This window comes from Pelodiscus sinensis, chromosome 23 (genome assembly GCF_052426305.1).
Source record: "Pelodiscus sinensis isolate ZL-2025 chromosome 23, ASM5242630v1, whole genome shotgun sequence".
Taxonomy (NCBI): domain Eukaryota; kingdom Metazoa; phylum Chordata; order Testudines; family Trionychidae; genus Pelodiscus; species Pelodiscus sinensis.
Genome location: NC_143074.1, coordinates 5,116,171 through 5,129,826, shown reverse-complemented (window position 1 = coordinate 5,129,826; position 13,656 = coordinate 5,116,171). Strand labels below are relative to the sequence as shown.

At 55.6% G+C, this 13,656-nt stretch overlaps 1 protein-coding gene across 2 annotated transcripts in view; it reads left to right on the top strand.

Annotated features, from left to right (window-relative positions):
* WHRN (whirlin) overlaps positions 1-13,656 on the top strand; it is a 114,357-nt gene that overhangs the window by 77,048 nt on the left and 23,653 nt on the right. The window contains exons 6-8 of one of the 2 annotated variants that reach the window (XM_075905665.2): positions 4,863-5,075; positions 5,468-5,674; positions 8,475-8,507. In XM_075905665.2, coding sequence (XP_075761780.2) covers positions 4,863-5,075; positions 5,468-5,674; positions 8,475-8,507 — 453 coding nt within the window. The remainder of the gene's footprint in view (positions 1-4,862; positions 5,076-5,467; positions 5,675-8,474; positions 8,508-13,656) is intronic. The other variant, XM_075905666.2, reaches the window with a different exon arrangement.

Below are 13,656 nucleotides of genomic sequence, written 5' to 3'. Positions count from 1 at the left end.
TCCATTATCTGACCCTTCCCCTGGCGCCAGCCATTCGGGGCTGGGGCTGTGTATACCACTGGTCTGGGTCCAGTGGGGTCAGGAGTGAAAGCCTTGGCGCTCCAGAGGGCAGGTACATGCTACCACAGCCATGCCAGGCCCGAGCTAGCAGCCACACCCCTTCCCCTGCCTGCGTGACCACCCCCAGCCATCCAGGGGCCCTTCCTCTGGGTGGGGGAAGGAGGTGGGAGCTGGGCAGGGAACTGTGCCACCAGCTCTGCCTTTCCCTTTCACACGGGCCCATGGAGAGCAGCCCTGTCCTGGGTCATACTCGCCCGCTGGAAGCTCGCAGGCACGGGGGCAGGTCAGCAGCGTCCTGAGCTTCTAGGGACGCGTGGCAACCACCAGCCTCAGTCCAGGGCCCTGTCGGGCCTGCCAGGTCCGAGGTGGGAGTGGAGGGAGCAACTCCTCTGCCATGGGGGCGTCTGGCAGATTCCCGAGACGGCGCGTGCTTGTGTTCAGCTGTGGCTCAGAGCGGCGGGGTTAGATGGGTTCCCCCCTGAAAGCGAGGGGTGGGTGTTGGCCCTCGGGCTGCACCCGGAGGTGGAGCAAAACCGAAGCAGCCTCAGCAGGAGAGAGACCTGGGAACAGCTCGGGGCCTGAGAGTAGCCGCTGGGTGGATAATTTTGAGCTAAGAGCACGTGCAGAGAAACCAGCCAGGCCCAGGCCCTGATTACAGATCACTCTGCCACCTTAGGGAGAGCAAGCATGTGCTGGAAAGGCCAGAGGGACACCCGTCTCAGCATCACCCTTTCACTGCCAACTGAGAACTCGGAAATGTTCTGGGCAGGAGTAACTGCCACAGGGTGGATTTGAACCTGGGACCTCTGTGTAGGAGCCGCTACAGCTGGCACTGTAAAGCCAGCTGGCGCTCACTGTAAGTGCTCTAAGTGCCACTCCATGGGACAGTGACCCACACCCACTAGATGTGTGGGTTACAGGCACCAGGGTAATAATCTACCTTGCTGGGCCAGCCCAGCTGTTAGGTTCACATATCCAGGACCTTTCCAGCAGCCTGACCAGCTTGTGGAACTGCCGGTCGGGCAGCCGCTGGGAAGCCAGTGCCAGGGATTTGCTGCTTTCCCAGACGTGGGGAAATCCCTGCAGGTTAACCATGGCTCCAAAAGCAAAAGGCCTTCGGCTCAGCCAAGCTGGAATCGGCGTGGCTCTCAGCTCGGAGCGGCTGGCTGCCTCGCACACACTTCATCTTGCTTTGTCCCTTCCTGGAGAAGGCCACCTGGCGCGCTCGCCCAGGGAGCAATGCCGCCATTGGTGCGATGCTAAATCAGTCACTATTGACGGGATAACTTCCCAGCTGGCTGAAGGGGGCTGGGCAAACGCTTTGTTTCTCCAGTTGCTGTGCAGTCCTATTTTAGCTCTACGGCTAGTGAGAGAGTCCCTGCATCTTTGCAGCACGGAGCGTGACTACCTTCTGGGCAGAAACCCAGGGGTACTGCCGTTATGGTCCATGTCATGATTATGAGGGTTAACCAGCAGCCTGGGGATTAAGGAGTTAACTACACCTAGCCAGGTGGCGTGACCAGTAGGAATGTAGGTGGGACTTTCAAACTGGGACAAAGGAATTTGGGTTTTTTCCTTTCTCCCTTTTGTCTCTCGGTGTGTATTCTCTGCAGCTACAGAGAGGGACAAGCATGTCTCTCTCTCTCCAAGACACCATTCTTCATTTTCTGTAAATAGGGTAAAGTTTAGGTAGTTTCGTTAGGCTTTATTGTTTTAAGGGTGGGGTATGGGATCTGACGTTTGGCACTGCTTAAAAGATGTTTTGGCTTTTCTTTGTAACTAAGTTCTAGGCCCATGGAGTTTCTCCAGGAGTATATTTTGTTACTTTCCCATCTAGTCATTATGCCTGCAACAGGAATATTGTTGTAATAATAAAAGTCTTCTCTTTTCTTTTTATTAACCTGGCAGTGGTTACTTGTGTGTCCTGATTTTTATAATAGGGGTGAGATTTCCCAGATGATCTTTCCCCTGATTTCTTTATCAATATTTGGGTGGTGGAAGCGGAAGTTTTATTCCCAAAACCTAGGTTTTTAAGATTTTGGGGGAAGTTTTATACCAAAGCCTGGTAGATAAGGCTTTGGGGTACACTTGCTGGCCCCCACTTCTGCATTTATCATGCCAGAGTGGGGAAGGAGCCATGACAGTCCACATCACCCGCTCACTGGCAGAGGCAGAGCGGTCTAGTGGTTAAAGCAGCCACCTGAGACTCATGGTTCTAAGCCTGCTTCTGTGAGGTATGTGAGTTCAGGGAGGAGTGAGGGCTCCTGGGTTCTGTTTGTACCTACCCACCTTTCTCTGTACTCGCGGGTAGTGGGACGGTCATGGTGCCCGGCTGATTTGTCCGCTGAGTGACCGTTCCCTGCAGTGACCTCGTCCGACCCACCTGCTCACACAGGTCACATTTGCTGCTGCGCACAGCTCTCCCTGGATCTGAGCAGCTCTGCTCCTCGCGTCTCCTCTCCCGAGCCCTGTTCTTCGATGTCCGTCCTTGCTTGTCTTCCACATTCATCTAGCAGAGCCGGGTACCCAGGCCTGGCTCCGGAGGGCAAACGGTGCCATGGTTAGGCCACGGCCTGGCAGGAGGATGCTGCAGCCATGCCGGGGTGATCGGAGATTGGCTGGAGCACAGTGGAGCCTGGCGTGAGGGGTCTCAGCCGAGGAGGGAGCGATCCATCTGTTCACCGCAAGGGCAGGAGATCTTCAGCTGGGATGCCTCCAAGAAGGAGAGGCGAGGTGGGAAGTGACCTCTGTTACTGGGCCTGCTTCTGCTGCTGAGAGATGAGCCTCCGCTCGAATGAGCAGCTATTACCTGATAGCGCTACCCACGCCCCGCCCTCCATCAGGCCCCTCCGCCTGCTGGCGGTTAGCGGACGCCCTGCGAACAGGAGGCATTTCTGTAGCTGGCTGCTGAGTCCGCTCCTGCGCAGGAAGTCAATACGCTCTCCCGAAGTATCGCGCTTTCGTCCGTGATAGATTGTGGACGGGGACCAGAGGAGAAGGTTTGTATTAGAACCCCATGGCTTGGACGGACGCCTCGACATCAAGCCGATAGCGACACTCCTGTGTCAGGGCGAAGAATGAATCCGGCCTGGGTTGTGTTCTCGCTGGGCTTTATAATGAAGGCGGCTTTTTAAAGCGGACGTAATGGGCATCCCAGCTAGGAGCCCGCTGGCTGGCTCAGCGGGGGGGATTGGTAGTGGGCTATGAAGCCCTCCTCCCTTTGAGACCAGATCAAACCCAGCCTGGCAATAAGGAAGGCCAGAGTTTTTCCAAAGTGGCCTTGGATGCCGGTTGCTCTTGTGGGTGGGTGCCCAGCACAGAAGTGCCATTTGCCAAGCAGGCGGAGTCCCCAGGGCTCCAATTTTCCTTGGGAAGGGCCAATGCCCAGCGCTGCTGGAGACCAGAACTGGGCCCCCAAATGGAGAGGCTGATTTTGAAAATGCCACTGTTGCCATGTCTCCCCTCCAGGGGGCGGTGTCGCAGGACTTTAGTCTAGTGCCCCCTGCAGTCATTGTGGTGCCATGACCGTCTGTCACTACACAGGACCCGTGGCCAGGGGCTGCTCAGCGCGTCCCCCTTCTGGGGTTGACAGAAAAGTGCTGGATAGGGCCCCCAGTCTGGTGGCTTTTGAGGCTGGGCCTTAAACTCCTTCTGGGGCCCCTGATCTTTGGGCCTCTTACCCTTTCTGAAGCCCACACCTTCGCCCTGGCTCTGGGGCAGGGGAGGGGAACGCCGGTCCAGCCCAGTGTAGGCGGCCGAGGGTTTTCCCTCAGTCCCTGTGCCATTTTCGCTGGGCCGCTCTTTCCCTTTGCCAAACCTCTCAGCATCTTCCCCCGGATCTTGGGAGTCTCCCCTCCCTGCCTGGAATCAAGGGCTTCTCGCTGCTGCTGCTTTGCCCGCTACAGCGGCTCCCCCTTCAGAGCTGTTCCCAGCCCTTCTTGCAGCCTCTTACCTGGGACTGGGACTGGCCAGAGCCCCCCAGCCCTCTCTCTGGAGCGGGTTTTCTCCCAGGTACCTCAGCCTCAGGTGAATTGTTGGTGTTCTCCTTCAGGGGGAGGGGTTCCCCCCCCCCCGGCCTTCTCCTGGAGCTGCCACTGTGACGAAAGCCTTTGCCCGCTTCCTGCAGCAGAACAATTAGCCGCCCATTCCTGCTCCCACCAGCGCCTGAGGAGCAGGCAGCCTTCGTGCTGCGCCTCTCCCCGTGGGCTGGGGGAGAGGGACACTTGCTCTGCCCCCCACCCCCTTCATTCCCAGGAGCCTTCGTCTTTCAAACCCTTCTGCGCCCAGAAAGGGCCATGCCAGGCGGGGGATGGGCTAACCGCTAGGCACTACTGCCCTTGGTGGCGGAGTCCCTGGTCACAGGAGGTTTTAGTCTTTGCCGCCTGGTGGCCAGCACGAAATGAGCTCGCCCTTTGCATTCCGTGTCTGCCTCACAAACGCTGCCCCGGTGGGAGCCTGAGCAGGGCGGCTGAGTGTCAAACAGCCCAGAAGGCCACTCTCTCCTCACCCTGCTCCCTCCTGGCCTGGACTGAGGCATGCTGGGAAAGATGGCTCTGCTGCTGCCCATGCTGCGCCTGTTCTGAAGATAAGACGCCTTCGGCCTCTAGGCCGGCTGCCAATCAGGCACCTGTCCCCAGCTCTCAGTTCAGTTCAGCCTTGACAAAGCTGGCCGGGAACAGCTGATCAGAGGTCCAGGGTTGCGGGGGATGTTAATGCGGCATCACCTGCAACCTCTCTGTTGCTGTTGCTTTTCTGGGGCCCATTTCTCGGTTGTAACCCGGTTCCCGCCTGTTCTCTTTCAGCCCGTGTTTTACAGGGGCCTGGCCGGCTCCCAGGTGACGCTGAGCAGCCTGGTGAACCAGACCCGTGTCATGCTCGAGGAGCAAGCTCGCCACCTGCTGAACGAACAAGAGCGGGCGACCATGGCCTACTACCTGGACGAGTACAAGGAGACCAACATCTCGGTGGACTCCCTGGTCATGGCTCTCTTCGAGCTACTCAACACCCATGCCAAGGTGAGGCAGGGAGACCCAGCACCAGGGGGTAGGGGGATGGAGTCCACTGCCAGAGGAGGGAACAGTGAAAAGCAAATGGATGGTCAATTTCCTGGGGTTTCTGCAGCCCTGGGTCAGGCTGGGCTAAGAGCACGTTTCGGGGGGGGACTCCGCTGGGTTTGATGTACCCAGGTTTCAATGCAGCATTTGCACATGCACCGTGGTCAGCGGTCTGCATTGTGACTGGAGCACACGTGGCCATTGTGTGAGGGTGTGAAGCTGTAAGTACTGTGGGAGCCTCCTTGGAGGCCTGGCGGCAAAGGGCGTGGTTGGCACCAAGGGGTTAAAAAAAGAGACCCTCCAGGCCGCCCAGGCACCGTCTCAGGGTTGGCTTTGCCCTCCCCTCCCTGCAGTTCTCGCTGCTCTCCGAGGTGAGGGGCCTGGTAGCCCCGCAGGACCTGGATCGCTTTGACAACCTGGTGCTGAAGCGGGAGATCGAGTCCATGAAGGCCCGGCAGGCCTCGGTGCCCAGCGCCGACTCCTACTCCGTGACGTCCTGCAGCGACACCGGCTCCTCCACTGGCAGCCACTTCACCGCCACCACCGTCAGCTCGGCCCGGGTAAGTGCGCTTCCCTTTCCCTCAGGGCTTTCCTGCCAATCCCAGTCGGCTTCCGGAACCATCTTGCGTCCCCTGGAAGGCCCCCTCCTGTGACGTCCTCCTGTCTGAACCCCTATCCCCACAAAAAACCCTCTGCAAACCTGCTCCCCATCAGGTCCCCAGAACGAGCTCCAAGCTCCCCGCCCTCTCCCGCCTTCGTGCTCACGGTGACTCCGCTCCGGCAGCCGGCTGAAGGCATCCTGGAGACCCTGGTCTCTTGTGCAGAGGTGGCTCCGAGGTGGTGCTGGGAGGAGAATGGGATTGCTGGCTTGGCTCTAAAACTGCTGCCTGGTCAAACTGCGCGGGCCTCAAGACAGGAGCAAACTCCTACAGGCATCCCGGAAAAATCTACCTTCCAACCCCCACTCCACCCCCTCCTCCACGGCTCGGCAGAAGCCGCTGGGAACTGTTTGAGAGGAGGAAATCTCTCCCACTGAAGCAAGAGATACTGGGCCACTGTGGATGGCCACGTGCCAGCTCTGATTGGCCAGTGCCTGGCTCCTAATGGGCAAACTCTGTAACGGTGACTCCCAGATGCCTCGCTATAATGCTGGGGAAGGTCGTGTTTGGCATGGAAAGGCTCACCTGGTCGCTCTACTCCTGGGGTCAGACACATGGGCTCAGGAACAGGCATGGGGCTGGCCAGGAGCCAGAAATGATGCAGAAGCATCAGACTCATGCCCCGAGATCTCCCCTGGCCTCTGTGTGTGTGATACTGATGGACCCTCGTCAGGGCAAAGAGAGAGACCCTTGGAGCACATGGAGAATGCACACGCTCGCCCCGGGAGCATTTCAGCAGTCCCATGCCTGCTGGTGGTGGTTGCGGGGCCGAGCTCTGCCGTGCAGGGGGCCAGTGCATTGAAGGGGCTCCACCCGCCTGCCACGGTGGCCCAAAGGGAACTGAACAAGCAGGAGGCGGCAGCACCGGGTTTTGCTAGGGAGGGTCCAGCTGTAAGTCCTCCAAGCATCAGGAGAGGTCTGCAAGGAGAGGTCAGCTGGAGGGGGCGTGGGACTCGGAGATGATCCACCAGGACTTTGGGGAAGGGTCCTCTGCAGGCTCTTGGGAACCGAAGAGGTGGTGAGAGCTTGGAGATGGGGCCCTCATCTCGGCAAGAGAAGGGTTGAGATCGGGCACCAACTCCCCAGTCGCACACACACGGGGAGAGTGGCCAGCAAAGCCCGGCCAAAGCCAAGCCTGCTTGCAAATCCCACCCTATATCACCACCCTCCAATTTTCATGGCACGGACATAGGCTCCATCTGCCTGGCCCGACCCTGGCTTGCCGTTATTGTCGTGGTACTCACTGTTCCTTGAAACAACTGCCCCTCTTGCCCCATAAACACACAGGCCCCCGGCCCCCTCCTTCCCCATCCCATCTGCATTCCCTACCCGTCCTCCTCCTCCCGGCACGTCTGTGGCTCCGTTACGGTCGCCGGCCTGCCTCGGTGAGCACGGTCTAATTAAGTTATCATAATCACCTCGAAGTGTGCAGCGGTGCGGCCCCAAAATTAATTTCCCAGCCGTAAAACGCCTTCCATCAGAAAGACATTAGCTGCCTGGGAAATTAAAACTTCCGTGAAAAGAGCAGGTGCCAGGGGCTGCTGGCAGAGACGCGCGGCGAGAGGGGCAGTCGGAAAACAGACGGGGTTGGCTCCGCAGCCAAGAGGGGAGACGCAGAGGGGTCTTTCTTGGGGGCGAGGCAGCCGGATTTGAGCTCCGAGCAGCCCTGGGAGCGGTTTTCCAGCCTCCGTGGGAGTTAATCCCTTCTGCGCCACCGGGGTGGATTAAAGCCAAACACTGGACCAAGCCAAACTCCAGAATCACTCGTATGCCAGCGGCCCCCTCTGCCCAATATCGCCAGAGCTGTGGAAGAGGGCGCTGGCGGGGGCAGCTGGTGCATGTGGGGGGAAGAGGATGCGGGGGGGCTACCCAGAGGGGGACAGGGGCAATTAAAATTTTGGCAGGGCACCGTTAGGCAGTGCCCCTGCCAAGTGCCATCGCAGGTCACCCGTGGGTGCTGGCAAAGGAGGGGCGGTCGCCCTGCGAAGGCCAATTATGACAAGAGGGGATCAGGAAGGCTGGGAAATATTTCAAATCTCAAATCGGCGGGTGGCTGCCTTCCGCCCTTCCCCCCACGCGATCGCTAGCTGTGCTGGGCAGCAGCTAACTGCTCTCTGCCGGGATGACGCTTCCGAACGTGGGAGTCAGCGTGAGCAGCCCCCTCCCAAATTACTCCTGCTGGGAGCCCTTGCAGCCATTCCCCGGGTCTGCGGGATCGCACGGGCCGGGAATCAGCCCAGGGCTTGCTCCGGGGGCTGCAGGGAAGCCAGGGCAGGTAACGCAACTTCTCTTCCCATAATCCTGGCTCTTGCTTGCTGCTCCTGAGACTCGCAGCCTCCGTCTAGAGCAACCCCAGCAACCAGCGTGGCCAGGCAGTCCTGTGCCTGGCCCGGCCCTTTGCTCCAGTGGTGCAGCAGGCGGAGACGATGGCGTGAACTCCAGGGGGCCGGTTATGTCTGTCAAAGCCAGGAGCGAGCCCAGGCAGCCCCCTGATGCCGGTTCCTTGGCCCCACGTCCTGCGCGGCTCTCAGAACAAAGCGCTCGGTGCCTTAATTTAACTGCACGGGAGACACCCCGATGCCTGCCCCGGGGGTGGGGGGAAGGGCTTGGGCCACATTGTGTTCATGTCCTGGGTTTGTTCTGCCTCCTCCCTAACGTTCTGTTTTTTCCCCTTTTTGTCCGTGTGGATCTGCTCCCCCAGGAGCGGCTCTTGTGGCTAATCGACCTGATGGAGGTAGGGGCCTGGCGGCGGGGCGGGGCGCTCGCGTGCTGGGGTTTGCATGGTGGCAGGGCAGGGAGGGGGCACACCTCAGCTGTGTGCTGCCAGAGGCTGATGCCTCTTTGTGCTCTCCCCATGTGAGCAGCTGGGGCGCCGTTCTCCCGGGTTTGCTTTTATCCTTTAGCTCTGTCCACACCTTCTGCCTTAATCCGGCTGGTGCCGTGACCCCAGAGTGCTTGCTCCTTCTTCACTGCCCCGCCTGTCAGCTGCCTGGTGTCATCGTCCAGTCGGGGCTGGGCTGCGGGTCACGTTGCTCATTAGGGCAGGTGAGACTAGGCAGAGGGTGGCTTTTCCCCGACGGCCTTAGGGCCGCATTATCTTTGATTCAAGTGCCCCAGAGCAGCCTCGGAGTGTAATAGCAACGCACAGTAGCAGGGCTCTTAACCTCGGGGGCACAGCCACACTCCTCTTCTGGAAGGGCTGGATCGGAGGGGAGGGGGCTCAAAATATCCAGGTTCTGCTGACTGGCATAGGACCCACCCTGGGCAGTCAGACCCCCCCATACAGGGAATGATTGACAGCTCTCCTTGGTGAGGCTGAGTGCATCCACTAAAGAGCCTTGGAGAATCCCCTCTAGCCTGGCGGGAGGGGGCTCCAGGTTCACGGATGGAATTCACCCTGCAGGGCGAGTGGGCTCTGAAGGCACCTGGGTTGCAGCTGGCGCAGCAATTGGTTTCCGTGGCGCGGCGCCTGCGTTCGGACGGCGTGACGTTGCTCCTGGCGGTGATCGGTTCTTACCTGTCTGGGCTCTGAGGGAGCAGGGGGCTAGCAAGAACGACCTCCCTGGCTCCATGTCAGACTGCTGCACTAACCCCTGACGTGGCTTGCCATGTCTCTGTGGGCTCAGAGGGGCTCCGGGTCCCTTGCTCTGGATGTGATCTGGGCATCTGCAGGGACAGAGGAGCAACTTCATAAGTGCCTCCTGCTCCCTACCCAATAGCCCTGCTCCCTGGAAAGCCCCTCCCATGCCAGCGTGCTCCAATGAAAAGGGCATCGGGGGGGGTTCAGGCTGGTACTGGGAAGCGAACATGATGAAGCATAACTGGAGTGGGTTGGAACAAAAAACAGGACTATGCAGCACTTTAGAGACTAACAAGATGGTTTATTAGGTGATGAGCTTTCGTGGGCCAGACCCACTTCCTCAGATCAAATTGTGGAAGAGAATTGGCACAACCATATATACCAAAGGGATACAATCAAAAAAAGTGAACACATATATAATTGACAAATGAGATTTTAGAACAGAGAGGAGGTGAGGGGGGAAGGTTAGTATCTGTGAGGTAATGATATTAGGGGTGATAATTGGGGAAGCTATCTTTGTAATCTTTGTGATCATTAGCATCTTTGTTAAGGCCCATACGTAAAGTGTTAAATTTAAGCATGCATGACAGTTCTGAGGCTTCTCTTTGAAGTCTGGAGTTAAAATCTCTTTGAAGCAATTTGGAGGGGGTTCGGTTCTGTTAGCCAATGCATACATGCTAGGGGTAGAACACAGCAGCTAATGTGTCATATGGGCAGGGTACTGATATCATGTTGGGGAGCTACCTTACCTGAATGTATTATGGGCATCCCATAATTCTCTTCATCCATATTAAGAATCCCACAACGAACACTTTGCAAAGCTGAAGGCAGCTTTGGAATTTAAAAAAAAACAGGAAATTTGTAAAAGTGATGATGCACAAACGCATTGTGCCAAGTGATGCCGAAGCTTCCTTTCATTCGGGCTCATTGGTGCTGGGAATGTCATGCTCTGAATGAGAGATGGAGAAGAGAGGGAGGTACCCGGACAAGCTGGCATGAACTAGAGCAGTGTTTCTTAAACTTTTTAAGACCGAGAAACACCAAACAATATTTTTTTTATGAGAAACACCAAGGATTTTTGGCTGAGCAAAAAAAAAAAGATCAGGGAGGGAGAAGGGATGGGAGAAAGTTATTGAGAGGGGGAAAAAAGGGTTGGGGGGAAAATTATTGAGCAAAAAAAAAGGTCGCCTACCCTTTTAAGAGCGGCCATTTGGAATTCTGTTGTTCTCCGTGGCACACCTCCAACTGCCTCGTGCCACACCAGTGTGCCACTGAACACAGTTTAAGAAACACTGACCTAGAGGGATGAACTTACACCTGAAGTGGTGTGTAAAGGGTTTTGTCACTGGCAGTGTTGCCCTATCGGTTCTGCTAGCTGAGAGGCCTCGCTTTGAAGCTCACACACTGTGAGGTGAACTTGCTCTGAGGTAAAAATTTGCTTCCTGGAAGGAGGGCGTGTAGGTCTCCGTTTCGTATCACCATTCTGGGTCTACCGTTGGCTACGTTTGGTGACTGGCTCTCTAGACAGTTTTTAAGAATGAATCCCGAGGGCAGTTGGATGATTGGCTACCTCTTTGAATCACTTGTGTGTCTTGGGGTGACTGTAAGCTGTGTGTGCGCATGGCCACTCGAGAAATTCAAAGCCACCCAGTTGATTAGCAGAGCACCCACACCTAGGTTTTTTGTTCCTACCAATGGTGCACATTCACACTTGCCTCTGTGTGCATACACGTTTATTCCACATGTGGGTAGAAAAATTAGTGCTTTCAGGCCCTAGTGGGAATGGCAGCACTGCTAGTTTTAGCCCCCTAGCACAAGTCCCAGTGAGTTTTATATTTATATGTACATGGAGATATACCATCTCATAGAGATGGAAGGGACCTTGAGAGGTTATCAAGTCCAGCCCCCTGCCCTCACAACAGGAGCAAGTACAATCCCTGACAGATTTCCCCCAGGACCCTAAATGGCCTCCTCAAGGATTGAGCTCACAACCCTGGGTTTCATTGGCCAATGCTCAAACCGCTGAGCTAGCCCTCCCCCCAATGTGGCCCTTTGAGGCTCACCACTGGAGGAGGATGGGGGGCTGGTGGCAGGGTAGATGTAAACTAAGGGTCTCTTCAAGTCTCCAGGCTGCTGGTTAATGAGGAATCCTATGAATGAACTGGAAAATTGGAAGGCAATTAGCTCCTTCCAGCCTTGCAAGGTGCGATATCATTATGGACATTCACCCGCAGGCAAGCCAAGTCCTCATTAAACTCCCTGTAACCTGGCACTGGACAGTAATTATGACCCTTTCTATCTGGCGCGACCAGCTGGAGGCTGACGTGTGGCCCAGCCAGGCCCGGTTATCACCTCTGAGCTTAATGACTTTTACTCTCGGCTCCGTTCTGCAAAGCAGGGGTTAATTGTACAATGTAAGAGCCAGCTGCAGCCTCTTGTTCACCGAGGCAGGCTTCTTGTAGGATTTGCTAAAACACGAGCTGGTCCTGAGGGAGTTGGGTCTGTTTTTTTCGCAGCTATGTAATTATTATGATTACAAAATTGAACTCGGCATTGATTTTGTTTGGTGGTTATTTCATAGCGGAGATAGAGTCAGATTGACAGACAGCAGAGTTCTCCCGATCCTGCGCAGGGCCCAGAGGCGCCTGGGAGGCGCTCAGTACTGCAGAGGATCAGGCCCTATAGAATAGACACAACACAGAAAGAAGAAGTATCCCATTCCACCCTCCCCCATCATGATTCCGGGCTGCATGAACAGGAGTGTTGTGAGCAAGACACGAGAAGTTATTCTTCCGCTCTGCTCTGCGCTGATGAGGCCTCAGCTGGAGTCTTGTGTCCAGTTCTGGGCACGACATTTCAAGAAAGATGTGGAGAAATAGGAGAGGGTCCAGAGAAGAGCAACAAGAATGATGAAAGGTCTAGAGAACATGACGTGTGAGGGAAGACTGAAGGAATTGGGCTTGTTTAGTTTGGAAAGGAGAAGACTGAGAGGGAACATGATAGCAGTTTTCAGGTATCTAAATGGGTGTCACAAGGAGGAGGGAGAAAAATTGTTCTCCTTGGCCTCTTAGGCTAGGACAAGAAGCAATGAATGGGCTTAAACTGCAGCAAGGGAGGTTTAGGTTGGACACTAGGAAAAACTTCCTGCCTGTCAGGGTGGCTAAACACTGGAATAAGTTGCCTAAGGAGGTTGCGGAATCTCCATCTCTGGAGATATTTAAGAGCAGGTTAGATAGACGTCTATCAGGGATGGTCTAGATCGTACTGTGTCCTGCCGTGAGGGCAGGGGACTGGACTCAATGACCTCTTGAGATCCCTTCCAGTTCTTGTGTTCTATGATTGATCATGAGCCCTGAGAATGAGCATGAACTGCGTTCTAGGAGGAACTACTCCTGCGGGGAAGTTTTAAAGGGACAAGGGTATAAATAAAAGTGCGGTGGGGCTGTCTAGTGGTTAAAGCAAGGGGCTGGTACTCCAGACTTCTGGGCCCTGCATCTACCTCTGCTGCCAACCCCAGGAATGATCACAAAGGTACATCTACACAGCAACATTATTTTGAAATAACTAGTGTGTGCGTCTACACATCAGGCAGTTATTTTAAAATAATGTCAAAATACTGTCAAGCTGGAGGACTTCTTACTCCAACTCCTGTTACCCTCATTGTACGAAGAGGAAGGGAAGTTTGAGGAAGAACGCTCTGTTTCAAAATAAGTCCTGTGTAGATGCTCCCAATTCAGAAATAAGGGAAGTAGTGGAGTCTCCATCCCTACAGGTGTTTAAGTCTCGGCTTGACAAAGCCCTAGCTGGGTTGATTTAGTTGGGATTGGTCCTGCCTAGGGCAGGGGGCTGGACTTGATGACCTTCTGAGGTCTCTTCCAGCTCTATGGTTCTATGATTCTATGATTCTATAAGCTATTTCAAAATAAGCTACGCAATTGACATACCTTAATTTGTGAGCTCTTCTCATCAGAGGACCTCGAAGTACTTTGCAGAGGGAACAGAGAGCCTGGTATCCCTGGGCCTTTTGCGGTGGGGGGGCTCCGTGGCAGCTTGCCATGCAGACTGCCCCAAGTCTGGGACTCTGTTCCCTTTTGTGGAGAATTTTGAGCTTGATTCCAAATCTGAACAAACTCAGCTTTCAAAATACCTGGACCCTTCTGGACTTGGAATGTCTTTCTCTGCCCGGCTCCCATCATTAGCAGTAATGGGCGAGAAGGAGGTTCTAATGTTTAACAATGAGTTTAATTCACCATTGCCACCGCTAGCCAGGGAATGTGGTAGGTTCTGCATCCCTTGCAGTCTG